Source organism: Macaca mulatta, chromosome 14 (genome assembly GCF_049350105.2).
Source record: "Macaca mulatta isolate MMU2019108-1 chromosome 14, T2T-MMU8v2.0, whole genome shotgun sequence".
In the NCBI taxonomy this organism is placed as follows: Eukaryota; Metazoa; Chordata; class Mammalia; order Primates; family Cercopithecidae; genus Macaca; species Macaca mulatta.
The window spans coordinates 101866121-101885053 of NC_133419.1; the positions used below are offsets into that span (position 1 = coordinate 101866121).

The following is an 18933-nucleotide window of genomic DNA, read 5'->3' on the forward strand; positions in this document are numbered from 1 at the left end:
CAAAATCAAGTTTTGCAGATTCATAAGTTTATTCCTAATGAGCTTAATATTAACTATATTCCACTTTATTTACATTATGGGAACTATGACATTTTAGCAAGAGTGCCTAAAGCTAATTTAATTTCAGGGGATAATATTATCTTGAGATCATATATGATTTAATTTATTATTTCATTTAATTCTCACAACAACCCAACATGGGTTGTTATATATATAATTTACAGATAAGGAAACTGAAACCTGGAGATATTAAATAACATAAATGAGCTTACCCAACTTCCAAGAGATGGATCCAAGCTCTGAATCTAGATAGGCTTACTGCATTTACATACTACTTTCCTGAGTAGATTTTCTAATACATATTAAGCAATTAATGTATAATATTTGATTATATTAAAAGGAAACTTGGAATGAAACTCTTCTTACTTGAACTAAATGCTTTCTTAGCTCGTGCTCTCTATGGCATAAGGAAAACGTCAGTCAGCGTGGCAGCCTTCTCTTCCTATTCTGTGACAGGAGTTGCATGGATAGTCTAAAATCCTAGATTTCCCACAAAATCTTACTTTTGGTTGTAGAATGCAGTTTGTGACGCATGGTCAGTCTGACAACCTGACTTGGAGTAAGATAGAAAAATGAGTAGTTAAACTAAAAGATAAGTCAAACGAATGAGGTATCCTCTAAAGAATGTATCTAATTTCCAGAATAAATTAGTGAACTAGTCAAAGTCATTCTTGATAGTTGCTAGGATTACTTTGCTCAGGTCAGTGATATCAGAGGTTTTTTATTTTATTGTCAAGCAAGCAATGATGCTACCGCATCTCCTTGTCTCACTGTTTGCCTAGCACAGCACCCAACACTAGGGAGGCACTCAGGGAAGTTTTGGATGGATGGATGGACGGATGGATGGATGGATGGATGGATGGATGGATGGATGGATGGATGGATGAAACAGATGAAGGAGAAAGAAAAGAAACATGTATTGGTCAGTGATCTATCCCAGGAGCTCAAGGAACCCATTGACTTGCAGTCAGGGGACCTGAATTGAAACAGCACCTCTGTCCTGAATTTGTTGTGACCTCAAAATACATGTTTCTTTAGGAGCTTCTGGGATTTTAAAAATTTGTACAATAGGAATGTCTGACTTACTGGGAAGATTAAATATAATAATATGTATGAAAATTCCTGGCAATAGGTTCTCAATAATGTTTGGTGACTCTGAATATAATTGCCACCAGTCTACTCTTAACTGTTTGTTCCAAAAGAAGTATAGTAGTGTTGAAAATAACAAGCAGCTGATCATCTTTCTAGGGTAATTGTACTTGATTTAGGAAATTAGGGTTTTTTTTTTCTTTAATTTGTTTTGTCTGTAATTATGTTTTATTTGAGTTAATGTTATCTGTTTACATCTTTTTAGGCCATACTCCAAATGCCAATTGGAAATGGCTAAAAGTAGGACAATTTGCCTATAATGGCATAGTTTACATTTTTTGCACCACAAATTTGATAGAAGAGACTATTTCATAATTTTGAAACATGTAACTTAAGATATTTTTGTTGCTCGTTATTTGCAGAGTATCACTACACAGCCAACAAAATCTCATGACTGTCTCAAATCTTGGTGTCATATTTGGCCCGACTCTAATGAGAGCACAGGAAGAAACTGTGGCTGCTATGATGAATATTAAATTTCAGAATATTGTGGTGGAAATTCTGATAGAGCACTATGAAAAGGTAGGCTGCGTTTTCAAGTGGAAGTGTCAAGTTTTATATCTTGCTTTTATAAAGGAATTTTGCACTTGTATCATCTATGAACTTTACAGGACAATCATTTATTCCTATAAAATGTAAAAAGCTCATAAGTTTTGTATAAATTACTTCTTAATGGGGACTTCAATTTTCTTTCCTTGTTGTTGAGTTTTTAAGTGCTTCCCAAAATCCTTCAGTTAGATGGTTTTCTTTCCTTCTACATAATTGACTTCAGAAGGTTTTCTTCTTTACATTGTATGGTAAGTTTATTACTCCTATGCAGAGAACACTTTGAAATCACTTTGTGGTTGGGTCTATTTTAAGCTTCTCTTTGTATCCCTTTGAAATCAAACTCTTAATTATGTAGAGGTAATGTTCTAACTAAACAAAAGAAAAAAATATAGGGAACAGTCTTGAAGTCTTCTCTATATCTAGTCCCTAAGGATTTCTTGAAAAAAGTGAGATCTTAGAATAACTATGAAAATGGGAAATTTTGAAAGCTGAATTAGTTAGAATATTAAGCAAATTGAGTCAATTAAGGTCTAACAATTTGGAATCCTTTTATCTCTGATCTGGTCCTTGTGAGGGAATGACTAAGGCCCTCTCCTCCCCTGGGTCCCTTCCCAGCACCCACAGAAGCACGCCCTTAGTGTCTAAGGGCACAAGCTCTCTCACAACGCAAGAGCACATGGCTGTGTCCTGTAGCTCTGCTCATACCTTTACCTGCAGCTTGCCACACTCCTTGACAGCTCAGAGCCAACAGCACGGTAGCATCTTCTCCTGAGAAGCAAGGAGCCATTCAGTGGAAGAAATGATACAGAATGAGCCTCAGTTCCTCTCAGGTTATGTTTTTTCAGAGTATGAAGGTGGAAAGAGAATATTACAATAAAAACCATCAATATGTCTTGTTCATATTTGGAAGGTTTCTTAAAGTTATTGAAAGATCTTCTAAATTTTACTTTTGGGAAATGGGAGAGAATGAAAAAGAAAACCCAGTGAAAGAAAGAATACTCCAGATAAATGGAAAAGTTACAATTGCTCTAGCATACTTATTTTTTGCAGCTGATTAAGTAGTGTATAGTTCAAAGCTTATTTTATGATGACAGTGGCAATATCACCCTTTTATTGACCATGGTCTGTTTTTCTTATATGTAGATTTTTCATACTGCTCCAGACCCAAGCATTCCTCTTCCTCAGCCTCAGTCTCGATCTGGATCCCGAAGGACACGAGCAATCTGCCTCTCTACAGGGTCTAGGAAGCCCAGAGGGAGGTATACTCCATGCCTGGCTGAACCTGATAGTAAGTGCACCCGGCCTTAGGGAGATGCTTTCTTCATTCTTTAGTTCAGCTGTACTTCACTGTATTGGTAATTAGGTAGAAATAGAAGATGTTCACACTGATGTTCTTTCCCCAACACCACCTCTTTTATCATTTGTATATTCTCTGTCAATAGTTGTACAGTTGCTTGGGTAAGCAAATTCATTATTGATACAAAAGGAAAAAATGTACTGTGATTAAGTACATTGGGTGCTACTTTGTAGCAGGTTTTGTCCTATTGTCAAAGTGGTAAAGAAGAAAGGAAGATAAAGTCTGACTGAAGCTGTCATTTTCTTCCTTCCTTTCACATTATGTTCTCAAAGCATTATCTCTTGGGTATCAGTGTCTGAAAGAGAAAAGATAAAAAGCAACAACACACATTATCATTAACTTACAATTCTGAGCCAAGCCCTCAGTGATGTGGGTGGCACCTTGAGACCATGGCACGCATTAAACTGTGGCCGTTCTGATTTTATTTTATACTCCCCACTCCAATTTTTTGCCCACAGTCAATATTTAATAGAAAATAGTCAATAATAAGTATATATTTTAAAATAACTAAAAGAATGTAATTGGATTATTTGTAACTCAAAGGATAAATGCCTGAGGAGGTGGATGCTCCATTACCGTGATGTGCTTATTTTACATTGCACACCTATATCAAAATATCCCATGTTCTCCATAAATATGCATACCAATTATTTTAAAATACCCAGAAAAATTTTTTAAAAATAGTTTACTAATTTTTAATTTAGACATATGTGAATGAATGTATTATTATACTTTATCTGATTTTTCTTATAACTTGCTTTTAGGAACATTAGAAAATAAAACCAGCAAAATAGCCAGTTTCTTACATTTCTATATTCTTAGCAGGAAAGGAAAAAAGCCTTTGAAAATTGAGGTGGTGCCTTTGAATGAAAGAAGGCTGAGTACTTCGTGACTTGGAATCAATCACTTATGATCAGAAAAGTAAAAGAAAGCAGAAATATGTTTTTACTATATCCCCTTTCATTGATTCCTTGTAATATCATGAAGGAATCTTATTTCTCTTCTGAATTCTGTTTCATAAACAAATTTTGCCTGAATTCAAGTCAACCCACTTATAGTTCGAGAAGTAAAGTTATTACCTAAAGGCAGGTAGTTCATAGGTACATATATAATCTTCCTGAAATAGTATTGAAAAATACGTTCAACAAGTTCAAATGCATATTTTAAAGTCTTTCTCCAGTACCGAGGACAGTTCTCCATACTAGGTAGGGGCCTACCACTTAAATGTGGTCAGGTGGCCACAGAACACATGGTAAGTTGGAGAATAGAAGGGTTTTGGTGATGCTGTTATCAATAGATAGTTACAGTTGCTTTTTTCTCTCTCCCTCCTACTCCTTAGGTGACTCCTATAGCAGCAGCCCAGACAGCACACCTATGGGGAGCATTGAGTCACTCTCTTCTCATTCCTCTGAACAAAATAGCACTACAAAGTCAGCTTCCTGCCAGCCCAGGGAGAAATCTGGAGGGATTCCTTGGATTGCAACCCCATCATCTTCCAATGGACAGAAAAGCCTTGGTCTCTGGACAACTAGTCCTGAATCAAGTTCTAGAGAAGATGCAACCAAGACAGATGCAGAATCAGATTGCCAGAGTGTTGCTTCGGTCACTAGCCCAGGAGACGTTTCCCCACCCATAGACCTAGTCAAGAAAGGGCCTTATGGGCTTTCAGGACTGAAAAGAGCTTCTGCTTCTTCTCTCAGATCCATCTCTGCAGCTGAAGGTAAGGCAGAATGGAACTTGTACAAGATGTCATTGTCTCAATGTCCCTTTTGCTGGATTATTTAGTGTGGTTAAGCGGGGATAAAGTTAATGGTGGAGAAACTAATGATGCTTATCTACTTTGTTCCTGTGCTTGGATTTTACAACCTAGGCACTGTGACATTTTTCCTGAATCTTTCCGTGTCTGTGAAGTGATGTCTTTGTAATTACTGTAGATTTTGATCTCCCTGAGTGATGGGTTGCTGTGCTCGAAGAACATTCTGTACCTTCCCATTTGGGCTCAGAGAAAAATGCTTCCTTTTGTTATGCACATGTACTGTGTTACTGCTATTATGTTGTCTAATAGCACCTTACCTGTTTTCTTGGGCTTTCTTTTTAGGAAACAAGAGCTACAGTGGATCTATTCAAAGCTTAAATTCTGTAGGTTCTAAGGAGACACCCAAAGCTTCACCAAACCCAGACCTGCCTCCAAAAATGTGCAGGAGATTAAGACTAGACACTGCCTCAAGCAATGGCTATCAGCGTCCTGGCTCAGTGTAAGTGAGCGTTTGTATATTTGCTGTGTCTCCCAGGGATACAGAGAGGAGCTGAGTGTTTCAGAAGAACTCTTGGGAATTCCACAAGTTGAATATGTTGGGAATGCTTTATCTATAGAGTGGGTACAGTCTACTTCTGTAAGACTCTATTCTTTTCTATGAGTGATATGGAAGTCTTTGGATGTGTACGGAATCTCACAGGGCAGCACTTCAAGCACTTTCCTTTGAAGCAGAGCTATGACTTAATTCGAGGAAATGAAAATTGATGTATAATACAGTAGTTACAGCTTTGGAACTAAAAGTGTTCCTGTTAAAAGCTAAACATTCATCTCTCAGCTGAAGAGACTGCCACGCATTGACTATAAACCAGGTCCCTGCTCTCCTCACTGTTTTAAAGCAGTGTCTTTCTCCCTTCCATCCTACACCCCCATATCTGAGTCCTCACTGATTTAAACCAGCTAGTAGAGAATGAGGAATACGAAAGGCAAAAGGGGGTACTTCTCATCAAAGGAAATGATGCAGAAGTGGTAAGGCTGATAGGAGAAGGGTACATAGACATGAATAGAAAGTGGGTGAAGACGAACAATGGAAACCTGGCTAAACAAGTAAGCAAAATCTGGAAATAAAAAGTTTCTCTCCCTTTCATTTTGTTTTCCTGACATTTGCTGAGAATTTCCTAATGCCGTCTGAGCCATTACTGGATGTCTTTACGTGAGTTATCTCTTTTAAGGTCTGCAGTGTCCTTTTGAAATGGGTAGTATAAACCACACTTTAGAGATGATGAGAACTGATGCTTTCTACCGTTTCCAACCTAGGGTTCTCTGACTTCAATTCGGTGCTCCTTCTGTTTCACCATCTCCATTTTTAACATGATGGCATTCTTCCTGACATTTTAATTATTCATTAAAAGTCCAGTAAGACATTTTACTAAGCCTGTTTCTATAGGAACTATGTCATAAATTCATTAGTTCATCCTTTTCTCTGACAAGAACCTTTTGGTCGCAGAGCATGTTCAATGTACGCTATCTCGTTTGGTTGGAAATCCAGTTACAGTGGTATAGGCGAATATATTTGTCAATGTGTCTACTCCCCACTGTGTGTAGTTCTACCCATTAAGGGAAAGAAATGTTAAGCCAATATATCAGGGAAGATGAGAGAATATAAACTCCATTCTCTGTGGAGGAAAGAGAAGAGCTTCTGTTTGTGATTGTAAGGATAAAGTAGAAATTCAAATGAGAAAAGTGTGTGTTCTATATTAGATGTAAAATGATCTTTGAGATAATCAAATAACTTGGCTCTGGGAGAAGAGTTTGTCAATTAAAGAAATAAGATAGATTTTTTTTTTAATCTAGCTTAGAATATCAAGGAATTTTAGAGAGTCTTCCAGGAAATATAGAAACTCATTCAATTCTTTTCAGTCATACCCGATAGTCTTACCTGTTCAATTAGAACGTATCCTGTCTGCCTTACCCTTCATGATTTGAAACAAGATGGAAATCACAGATTTGTTTATTGGCTATATTTTCAGAGTTTGCCCTTTTCACTTTACAGACATATGTTCACATATAAAAAAATACATCAATAGTGTTATAATTAGTGTTTTCTTAACTAAAAGAATGAACAACAGAGCTTTTGTCATGTTGATTTGATTCTTTGCATCTTCACTTGTGGCTCCACAGGAGTCAATAAGGTGCTGCTGGGAGCAGAATAGACAGAAAATGTTCCTTTTACTGCTCCCATGGTTTTCTGAGATAAAAAGGATGAGGACAGTGAGATCCCCAGAGGAAGTAGCTGTAGGTTTATTACAGTCTGGTACTCTGTAAGCTGGAGCTTAGATCTAAAAGTCTCATTGACATTAAAGGTTAAAACAATTAAAATTCCCTTCCAATTTTGGCAATGGTTGACAACCATTTTTTGTCTTGTTTAACTGGTAATCCTGAATTTCACTTTGAGCAGAATGAGTGTGATTGACTTCATAAAACTTGCATTTTAAATCATTTTTCAGAGTGGCAGCAAAAGCTCAACTCTTTGAAAATGTGGGTTCACCTAAGCCGGTTTCTTCTGGGCGGTAAGTTCTCAAAACCCTTAAATGCATCTAAAAAAAAAGGGGTGACATTGTTGCTTTGTATTGACATGACACTCTCTGTGACAGCTCCGCCTCTCCCGTTATGCAGATGGTCAAATTTAAGTCCACTGGCCCTTCACAGGAAGTCATGTCTGTAAACAGCATTTTCATCTCAGATTGTGATAGTGATGTCTCATTTGCTGAAATCTTCACAGAAGAAGGGCTCTAAACACACACATTTCCTAGAAGATAAAAATTGCTATAATCCTGTATACGTCTTTGATGGCAATCATTTTAGGAACACTTTTCAAAAGCATGTTCTTGATTTTTGAAAGTTATATATCTTTCGGGAGGAATCATCATGGACATCCATTGAAAAATATGGTTATTCTTAAGGACCACTGAGATGTTGTAGAGTTAATTGCCCAGGGAGACTTTGTTTTTAGAGTACATAATTTCATTAGGGGTTCTCAGATTTTACATTGCGTTCCATTATTAAAAGGATATGAGTTGTTACATCCTGCTTCTACTAATGTGCTTGCTTCTAAAGTTCCCGCTTTACTCTTCTTGCTTTCAAATTTATTCTCCTGATCTGGGCTTTGGTTTTTAATATGAATAATGGAATTTCATAAAGGCAGGGGCTTTTCATTATTATTATTTTTTTACTATTAGCTGCTAGTACGGGTAGGAGACACACAATGCCTATTGTTGAAAGAGCATATAAATGAGAGAACTTGAATAACAAACCTTGATTTTTCCTTTAGATATACCAGGACATTTTTGAGCCTCCCATGTCTGGCTAATTGAGGCTGTGAAGTAAAGGAATCACAGATATTGTTGTATAGTTGTTGTGTAGTTCCTCTAAAAGTTATTTAACCAAAGAATTTTTATCAACCTGTAAAAGTATGTGGACTTTTTCAGCAAACATTTATGAAGTACCTATACAGTACTGAGCATGGGATAGTTATTAAGGATACCAATAACCTTCAAACTCTTTTTGGTTTTGTTCGAGGCCCAGGGAGGGCCCTCAGGTATTAGGTTTTTTTAACTGCATGGAGTAGAGCCACTTGGGTCTCTTCCTAGAATAATGGTCAGTGCCTAGTATTTAAATAGCTGAGCCAAGAGCACATGCACTTTAGCTCTGTCAGCAGCGACTTTATCTTCTTCCTTTTGACCAAGGCATGGTGAAAACTAAGCCCCATGCATGTCACAGCGGACATCATTGCTCTGAGATTGTCTTGATTTTTAGGCCTTGGTGTAAGGGATTTAACCTTGCTACTTCTTCTGTTATGCTACATAGTTGAATTGCTCACTAGATGGAGCCCTTTTATTAGAAAGCTCTAAAAAGTCAGCCTGTTAAGTAAAAACTCAAGTAATCATAATCAAAGAGGTAATCCCCATAGAGCTTTAAGAAAACAATCTATGGATGAAGTAAATCAGAAAGCCGTCATATAATAAAAATATACTCAGATGTTCAACAGTCAAATCATACTTCTTCTTTTTCTTCTTCTTTTGTTTTTTTGAGACAGAGTCTCACTCTGTCACCAGGCTGGAGTGCAGTGGTGCGATCTTGGCTCACTGAAACCTCTGCCTCCCAGGTTCAAGTGATTCTCCTGCCTCAGCCTCCTGAGTAGCTGAGACTACAGGCATCCACCATCATGCCCAGCTAAGTTTTGTAATTTTAGTAGAGACGGAGTTTACCAGGTTGGCAAGGCTGGTCTTGAACTCCTGACCTCAGGTGATCCACCCGCCTCAGCCTCCCAAAGTGCTGGGATTACAGGCGTGAGCCACTGTGCCTAGCCAATTCATACTTCTTTAATATGTTTTTACATTCTGAATACTCTGAATCAACTTTTAATGGGCATCAACGTAAACTTAGAGCTCACTCAGCTCTACCTTCAGAGTCACAGTCTGTCAGTTCACAATACTTGCGATTTGTGTCATAACTTTTCACTGAGATAGGCACAGGGGAACATGAATGAACTTTAGGTCAGACAGACCCTAGTTCAAATTTTTAGTTCACCACTTTCTAGTTCATGTAACCTCAGAGTTAGCAATTTTGGGGAATCTATTTTCTTTATCCATACAATGAAGATCATAATTCTCAGCTTGCCACATTGTTGGGAATGTACGCAATACTGTGTTTGAACATGACAGGTGCTCTGTAGATGGTTTCTACATTAATAACTATTATTATAATTATTGTTGAAACGGCTTGCCTATGACACTCAAGCCTCTGATTAATATATTAGTAGTATTTAAACACTAACTCTTAACCTGATATTATTTTGTACACTTAAATAAAACTGAACAACTCAGAAGTTGAGGGAATTTCCCAGACCTTCTGCAATGCCTGTCTCATTGTTATTTTCCTAAGGAGCTCAAGGTTACCCTTGAATTAGACCTTGAAAGAGATAGAAAGAGTAGAGGCAGCAGGAAGACTAGCCATATTTGGGGAAGAGACCAGTTGGGAGATTTTAGTGGATGGCCTCGAGCAACAGAAAAGTAACCCCTCTGGCATTGCCGCAGGCACTGCAGGTCATTGAACACATGAGTGATCTCATCAGTGATGCACCGGAACAGATCATTTTCCAGGGGGTTGTGATGGGGAGAGAACAGTCAACCATTTAGGATGGAACTGGTAAGATTTAAAAGGCCTAGCCGGGTGCGGTGGCTCACGCCTGTAATCCCAGCACTTTGGGAGGCTGAGGCGGGTGGATCACAAGGTCAGGAGATCGAGACCATCCTGGCTAATACGGTGAAACCCCATCTCTACTAAAAATACAAAAAAATTAGCTGGGTGCAGTGGCGGGCGCCTGTAGTCCCAGCTACTCGGGAGGCTGAGGCAGGAGAATGGCGTCGGCCCGGGAGGTGGAGCTTGCGGTGAGCCGATATCCGAGATCGCGCCACTGCACTCCAGCCTGGGCCACAGAGCGAGACTCCGTCTCAAAAAAAAAAAAAAAAAAAAAAAGATTTAAAAGGCCTGAATCAGGAGAGTAGAAAAGGGATGAAAAGCTCTAAGGAGATTTTTATGGATAGGATCAGGATTGGGCTACTGTTTTGATACTAGGAGTAAGGGACAGGAAAAGAAGTTTCCAAGTCTCTGAGACAGTGTTGGAAAGAATGGTGGTTTTGCTTCTGATCTTAGCTTGTGCGTATGTAGGAGGAAGGGAAAATTTTGGCCATAGGGTTTGAGGAGGCTGTGAGGGCCAATGAGAGGCAGTTAGAAAGATGCAGCTGGAACCAGGAGCGAGCATGGAGTTTGATGCCATTTAAGAAACTTCTACACAGCAATTACACTGTATAGGTGAAGGTGAGGGTACCTAGCAAGGGGGGCTTACTAAATGAAAAAGAACAAATGGCCAAGCATTGGTCTTTGGGGAATGGTTTTATTTAAGGTTCAGAAAAAGAAGAATGGACAGGATGAGAAAGCTTGGCCAACAGTGGTAGAAGCTGCAAAAAAAATGATTTAGGAGATCAGGAGAGGACACTGGTTTTAACTCCTAAGACATCACTGGAGATCAGTAAGAAAGCAAGTTCACTGGAATGGGAGGGGCCATGCTGCAAGACTTGTTAAAATGAAGATTCCAGGGTTTTACCATAGACCTTATAAACCACAATATCCAAGACTGAGGCCTTGGGAAGCTGCATTTTTGTCAGCCTCCCCAAGTGATTCTTATGTACGTGAAAGTTTGAGAACCTTTAGAATAGAGAAAAATGTCATAGTGCCCGGCACAGCCCTAAGCACACATTGGTTATTTACAATTGTTTTCCTTAACCTATAAAATCCCTTTAAGAGCCAAATGTCACTAGGCTGTGTCTTACCATTATAAAGGCATATGGAAAATAGTATCCATAAAACCTTCACCTGGGTCTCAGTTATACTCAGAGCAGAGATCCACTTTACAGTAGTATAATCAGGCAGTCGATACAAATACGCTTTGAAGGTTGAACTGAGAATTAAAAGCACAGATTGAGAATTGAGTGTCTGGTTCATTATAAATAATCAAATGTTTCTGTTGTCAAATTTTAAAAGACAAATATTTTGCTTAAAATTACAAAGGACAAAAAGCTCAACAAAGTTTTCTTGCCCAGTGAGTTTGAGTTTTTATAAGGCTATAGATCACTGGTTTAGAGCACAGTTACATATGTAAGACACACACAAGATGCAGAAATCACCATAACACATATAAGCAAAAAAAAAAAATTGTGATGTTTAAAATAATAATTTAATGATTTTCCTTTAGAAAATGTGAAAACTAATGAAGAAGCATGTTAAAACCACTTATAATTTCATCACCTGAAGAAAACGGTTAAAATTTGGTGCACAGCCTTCTAATCTCATCCGTGGCAGTGGCTCTCAAACTTCCTGATCTCACAACACCTTATAAACTTAAAAGATCATGAAGGATCCCCAAAGGGCTTCTGTTTTTATGGATTATATTTATTGATATTTACTGTATTAGAAATTCAAACAGAACATTTTAAAATATGTATTTATTGAAAATAAGAATAAGCCTATTACATATTAGCACAAATAACATAATTTTGATGAAAAATGATATTTTCCAAAAGAGTTGAACTGTTTTACATTTTTTCAAATATCTTTAATACCTGACATAATACAAAATAAATGAATTGTCATATACATTCCATTAGCTTCAGAGCAATGATATCTTAGGCTCCTGCCTGCCCCTCTATGTCCCATACACAGATTCTCTTGACCACGCTTTTGAAAACTACTCCTCCGTGATAAACACACAGAAAAGGACACATGGGTGGGGATGTGGGGAGGATAGAGGAGTTCACTGTATTGTTGCTATCATAGTGCCCAACACACAATAGATGCTTGTTGAATGAGTAAATTAAATATACATTTTTAACGTAAAAAATACTTTGTTACTCACTTTTTCACTTCATTTTCAATGGAGTTGCAATATGCATGTCTTTGACACAAGCAGCTTTAACTGTACAGGCTCAGGTGGAAGTTCTTAGCATTGAGGCGTTCAGTATTATTAGATATTTAAGCTGGAAATGCCAGTATTTGTTGGAAAAAAAATCTATGAAAAGAACATGTAATTAATGTTAAGAAATCTGCATCTAGGCTGGGCACAGTGGCTCACTCCTGTAATCCCAGCACTTTGGGAGGCCAAGGCGGGTGGACCACTTGAGCCCAGGAATTGGAAACCCTGTCTCTACAAAAAATACAGAACATTAATTGTCACAGTGGTGTGCACCTAATAGTCCCCGCTACCTGGGAGGCTAAGATGGGAAGATCGCCTGAGGTCAGGAAGTCAAGACTGCAGTGAGCCTTGATTGGCCTGAGCAATGGAGTGAGACCCTATCTCAAAAAAAAAAAAAAAAGAAAGAAAAAGAAAGAAAAAAATCCCCAACTAGTGCCCAAGAAGCAAATGCAGTGTTTCTTGGTAAACTGTCATGGGCAATTTAGGATTCTTGCCAAGAACAAATGTGTAAACTTTTTGTCTTACGCATTAGCATCGTTTCATAGCATGAGTTCTTCAATAGCATTATCTATAGTTGCTGCAGAATACTTCACTAGATTGGTGTGCTCTAATTTATTTTTTAAGTTCTCTGCTGATGAATACTTAAGATTGTTGTGATTTTTTTAAATTTCCAGTTTTATATATAGTATTGCTTTAGTATCTTTCTACCTCCGTGCACTCCTACTCCCTTCAGAAGTGAAACTGTCAATAGCATACAAAATATGTGTATTTCTCATTGTTAAACAGGCCTCCGGAAGACATTGTATCAATTTTGGTGAATTTTTAAAATTTCTCTTATGTTTAAGATAAGCATTGGTAAATTTTGCACACTGACCCAGTCAAACTTTTGTAAGTTTATTCATTAAATGCATTAGGCGGCATTTAGCATGAGGAATGAGGCTTGTGGGCAGATGATTTTCCCAGTGATAAGAGAAGAAATGGCTTTCAGGACTGTGCCGTTACCTCACTCTCCCAAGCAGTAAGAGGCAGGATTTTCAAAATCTTTTTCAAAGAGAGATTAGAATCTTCTGGAGAGAGACAGTAGGTGACAGTGTTATTTTCACATCCTCTTCAATCCACCAAGACAGTAAAAGAGGAAGCATTAGCACCTGAGGAAACTTCACTGTTACAGAGTCTACATTAAATCATCAAAGCTCTCTGCAGAGTTAACACCTGCAGTTATAGCTCTCAGCAGAAGAAAATTCTGTCTAGTCAGTGCACAGATAATTGAAAAGTCATGACAGGTAGTATTTTGTGCTGTGTGGTTTTGATGTATTTAACAATATGTATGTCTTTATTTAGTGATAATAATTATTCTGTATGCTTTTCCCCTCCCTCAACCAGTCCCATAGAGTACTATAAATACAAAAAAGGAGACCATATATGTCTAAAATATTAATTACAAGATTTGGGGTACATTTTAAAGTACAGTTTTGAAAATTAGGCCATTGTAAGGAATATTGTAATCACTTCTACAACTTTGGAGTTTGTTTCCTTATACATCTCTTTATAATTTATCTTAATGATTCAAAGAAAGATGGACTTACTGTTTACTGGAGGAAGCTGTTGCTATTAGAAAATGTGATTTTTTCGCAAAAATCTTTCCTTTTTTTTAGGAAAATGGTTCTGCAGTCCTCAGTAATATCCTGATCAAATCAAATGGTTATAGTTGGCTAGAAGATTTATAGGGAAAACATTTATATTCTACTTGAGCCTACCATAGTCTGATTCTTAGAAGTCTTCAGAACCTGATAATGTTCTCACTTCCCACCTATATGCAACTAGCACACCCACATGCATGTGTTCACGTGCACACAGACAGTTCTTTAAAGTCCTGTCCTTCTCTGAGTGCCTCTACTTCTTCAGTTCTTCCTTAGACCATGTTTCACTGGGACGTTGTGCTGTGTGGGCTCAGGGTGATTCCCAAAGCTGCCCTGCTAGCAAGCTGTCTGAAAGTACAGCCTGAGCATCACCTCTGATGAAAAGACTGGAGGCAGGTCCAGAATTTTCCTCTCTACACTTTCCAATCTTCAGATAGTCTTTGGGAACCCCAGTTTAAATGGCTGGACCTCATTCTGGAAGTGTAGGGTTAAGACCCATGGTTGAGCTCCAACAGGGAAATGAAATTATAATGTAATGCTGCTGCTTTGGGAGAGCTGTGAAGGCAAATACTGCTGCCTTGCAGGTATAGTGCTGGGACCCCAAGGAGGATAGATAAGGTGACCTGAATCTTTAAAAAGACTCATCATATAGAAAATGAACCCAGAACATCTTTCCTTTTTCTTACTCATTCATTTAGCTAACATTTACTGAGTTACTACTAAGCATCAGACATTGTTCGTGGAGATTCCATTCTATCTAGGGGAGAAGATAAAAATATCAGCAATAATAACAAAATACCGGATACCAATACCATGCAGACTTGAAGCAAGATATGATAGTTCCCTGGGCAACTATTTCAGAGAGTATGATCAGAGAAGGCCTGACCTTCAGCAAAGCTCTTGAAATTTAAGATGAACTTGAAGGACATGGCCATGTGAAGATCAAGAGGAAAACATCTCAGGGCGTGGACATAGCTGGCCTGAGGTGGGAGTGAGTTTGGCGTGTTTGAAAAGAAAGAGGGCCATTGTGACTGGAGTCGAGTAGGTGAGCAGAGGCAGGGACACAAAGAGGCAGGGGAGACCACCCGGCACCTGACTGCATACAGTTTGTGGGCCAGAGTAGGAAGCCAGTTGGAGGGTTGTCAGGGAAGCAGTGTGATCTGATGGGCATTTTACAGCTGTCCTCTGGCTGCTCTATAGATAATGGATTGTAAGGGAATAGAGGTTCTAGGAAGCCAGGAAGCCATTCAGCCGACCAGGTTGGAAACGCTATTGTCTTGGACTCTGGTTGTGGAAGAGATGGAAAGTGCTTGGAGTTGGGATCAGCTGCAAGTCTTACCAAGGTCATTGAATGTTGCAGATTAAAGGAGACCTGCCTGGTGCCTTGATTAGCAGCCTCAGATGATGCCTTTCTAGTGTTGGCTGAAATATTTTTGGATCATATCTCATATGTAATTCCTAAATTCTGACTTCACTTGGAAAAAAAAAGAAAAAAAAGAGTATCTGGGTATATTGAGCACGAATCTGCACATAGTGACAGACGTTGGGAGCTGAGTGGTTGGCTTCTCTTGTTAAGGATGGGTGTACTCTGGTTTACAAAGCCTTCACCTGTCCCCATCATCTTCCTGATGGTGAAGCTATAGTTGGTTGCCATTTATCATCAACTTATCCTATTATTTTTTCCTATATCATGCCCAATCAACTTACTTACCATTCTTTAAGCCTTTTAATTTTTGGATCTCACCTCAGATAGTCTGAACATGAAAGTGGGGGAAAAAAAGGCTTTGGGGTTCCTAGGAACCTTAGTTTCTACATAGCTGTAAAAACAGCCTATTTAGCAACTTATTAAACAGTTAAATAATAGCAGTCTCTAAAACCAACCTATATTGTTATAAGCCAGGGGTTACCCTGGAGAACATTGCCTAGAAACACAAGAAAGGTTTCTAGTGTGCTAGTAATCCTTGATTTCTTGATCTGGTAACATGATTGTGTTGAGTGGAAAAAGTACCGACGTACACTTATATATGCACTTTATGCGCATTATGTTCCAATGACAAGTAAAAATGAATAGCATTCTTTAAGAAGAGTTTAAAATACAGATGTCCTTAGGTTGAGTGTTAAGGTTTTGACAAGTTGTCTTGCTCTTTCAGCCAAGCCAAAGCCATGTACTCCTGTAAAGCAGAGCACAGCCATGAGCTTTCCTTCCCACAAGGAGCGATATTTTCTAATGGTAAGTATGTCACTTCCCTCTAAGTTTATCATCATGGGGAGGATGAAGGAATAGCATGGTGGTATGAGTCTCAAGTAGAAGCCAGAAGCCTCAGATTCTATCCCAAGTCCTGCCTGTCATGACGGGCATGCGTGAACACATCAAATCCCTCTGGGTGGCGTGCATCTGTAGTCCCAGCTGCTTAGGAGGGTAAGCCCAGCCCAACCCACAAAAAAATAAATAGGCTGGGCACGGTGACTCACGCCTGTAATCCCAGCACTTTGGAAGGCCAAGGCAGGCGGATCATGAGGTCAAGATATTGAGACCAGCCTGGCCAACATAGTGAAACCTCGTCTCTACTAAAAAATACAAAAAACTAGCCAGGCGAGGTGGCAGGCGCCTGTAGTCCCAGCTACTCGGGAGGGTGAGGCAGAATTGCTTGAACCCAGGAGGTGGAGGTTGCAGTGAGCCAAGATCGCGCCACCGCACTCCAGCCTGGCGACAGAGCAAGACTCTGTCTCAAAAAAATAAAAATAAAAATAAATAAAAAATTTTTAAATTCCCTCTGGATTCATTCCTCCCCTGCAGGCATTTGTGTGTATGTGTCTGTTTGTACATGTGTGTATGAGAGGGAGAGATTGTTTCATTTGACTATGTGAATGCAAAGGACATCCAACTTTGAAGGGCTGTGACATTGTTTTGTGTGGACATTTAAGTTGAGTGTATAGTTGGCCCTGTATATTCCAGGAGTTCTGCATGCACAATTTAACCAACTATGGATCAAAAAGGTTGGAAAATAAATAGATAAATAGTAATACAAAGTTTAAATATATATAGTATAGCAACTATTTACATAGTTTTTACATTGTGAAAGGTATTACAAGTAATCTAGAAATGATTTAAAGCATACAGGAGGATGTCCCTAGGGTATATGCAAATATTACATCATTTTATATCAGGGACATGAGCATCCGCAGTGTCTGGTATCCACAAGGGGTCCTGGAACTAATCTCCCACAGATATTGAGGACTGACTGTGTGCGTACAATCTGATGTGGGACTTTAACCCATCTGTTTATATAATTATTTGACACAAATGTTGACCGAGTGCTATTTATTTGTTTATTTTGCCAGTGTACCCATCAGTGGAACCAGGATGGTTAAAGGCAACTTATGAAGGCAAAACGGGACTAGTTCCAGAAAATTATGTTGTCTTCCTCTAATACGATTTAGTGGATGGCAGTATCTTCATGGTATCCATGGTAACGAATAAGTGCTATGATTTTATCTGACACAGATACACAGGGATCAGCCCACTAAGTGAAAACAGTCCATTTCTATCAAGTTCTTCACCAGCAGACTATGTATCTCCTTATTAATGGGAAAAAAGATTTAAATCGTTGGCCATTCTTTTTTGGTTGGTTTCTTACTTTGAAATATCTTGCTTCTGAAAAATGTATTTTTGGATAATATGTAACTCTCCACAATGTCTCTTCCATAGCAATTGTAGAGTTTCAAATACTATATTAAATACTATATCCCAGAAATTTGGAAACCAGAATCTGCTATATGGATTTTGAGATCTGTCCTTTACTGCCTGGCGTTCTCTGAGGATCTCTGAAATTGTTAGTTAAAAATGTAATTTAAATTGTTCATTTATTGTTTTTTTTTTCTTAGAAATATACTGCTTTTATATATGATTGTTTTGCTGGTCCTAAACATTTCAAGGATGTAAGTCTTTAATATAACTTTATTTGTTTTCCAAGTAGATGATAATATTCAAAAGCAATAATGTATATGGTATCTATAAAGCAAGTAAAATTAGGTCATACACTGACTCCACTGTAAACAATCTGTCCATAATTCCAGACACCTTCCATTGGTTTAGCACAGGGATCAGCGAACTTTTTCTGTAAAGCCCTGATAGCAAATATTTTTGTGGTGGGTTAAATTTGGCTCATGGGTTATAGTTTGCTGACCCCTAGTTTAGAGGATGTATAAAACTATCTTCATAACTTTGAGAGTTTTATAAAATTTTACATTAAAATATACTGATAAATTATATGCACATATTTTCTACCAGTAGCATTGTAGTGACATCACAGAAGAATATTTACCAATCATGGGAAAACTGTAAAACTAGAGTATCAAGGCGTACAACTTCACTTCCACTTGGAAGATTGTAAAGTGTCAAAATATTTTAATGATAATTTAATTTGGACTTTTGAAATGTTCTCCTACAAATGAAAAAGATGTTTGAAAATGTTACAAGGGAAACTATGCCTTCTGAAGTCTATCCTTAGTTGAAACAGAAAATAAACACAAAGGTACAAGATCCTTAAATTATTTTGAACCACAGAGGTTGAAATTGTTTCGTGATCTTTAGCAGAAATAAAATCTGTCCATGATTTTCTTCTGTGCCTTTTAGTTTACAGTCTTTATTAGCAATTTCAGTCAATTGGTAGAACATAGTAATAGATATTTACTGTCCACTTATATATATATCAGCATCTGGTCATGCATGAACCATTAATTCTATATTTCTATTTCAATAATTCTAATATATTATTTCTATAAATATAATATCTATATGTGGCAAAGAGCCTTTCTTCTCAAGATCCTGAAAAGCTGGTTACCTGACCTTTGAGTGCCACAGTCCTGACCTGCTTGTTCTTGACATCTTACT

At 38.1% G+C, this 18933-nt stretch overlaps 1 protein-coding gene across 1 annotated transcript in view; it reads left to right on the top strand.

Moving 5' to 3' along the window:
- Positions 1-18660, top strand: part of ARHGAP42 (Rho GTPase activating protein 42) — a 307373-nt gene extending 288713 nt beyond the window's left edge. Inside the window, exons 18-24 of the mRNA XM_002799784.4 lie at positions 1572-1731; positions 2902-3046; positions 4455-4835; positions 5214-5370; positions 7376-7438; positions 16190-16269; positions 17382-18660. Of these exons, the coding sequence (XP_002799830.1) occupies positions 1572-1731; positions 2902-3046; positions 4455-4835; positions 5214-5370; positions 7376-7438; positions 16190-16269; positions 17382-17470 (1075 nt within the window). The 3' untranslated portion in view covers positions 17471-18660. The remainder of the gene's footprint in view (positions 1-1571; positions 1732-2901; positions 3047-4454; positions 4836-5213; positions 5371-7375; positions 7439-16189; positions 16270-17381) is intronic.
- The last annotated feature ends 273 nt before the right edge of the window (positions 18661-18933 follow it).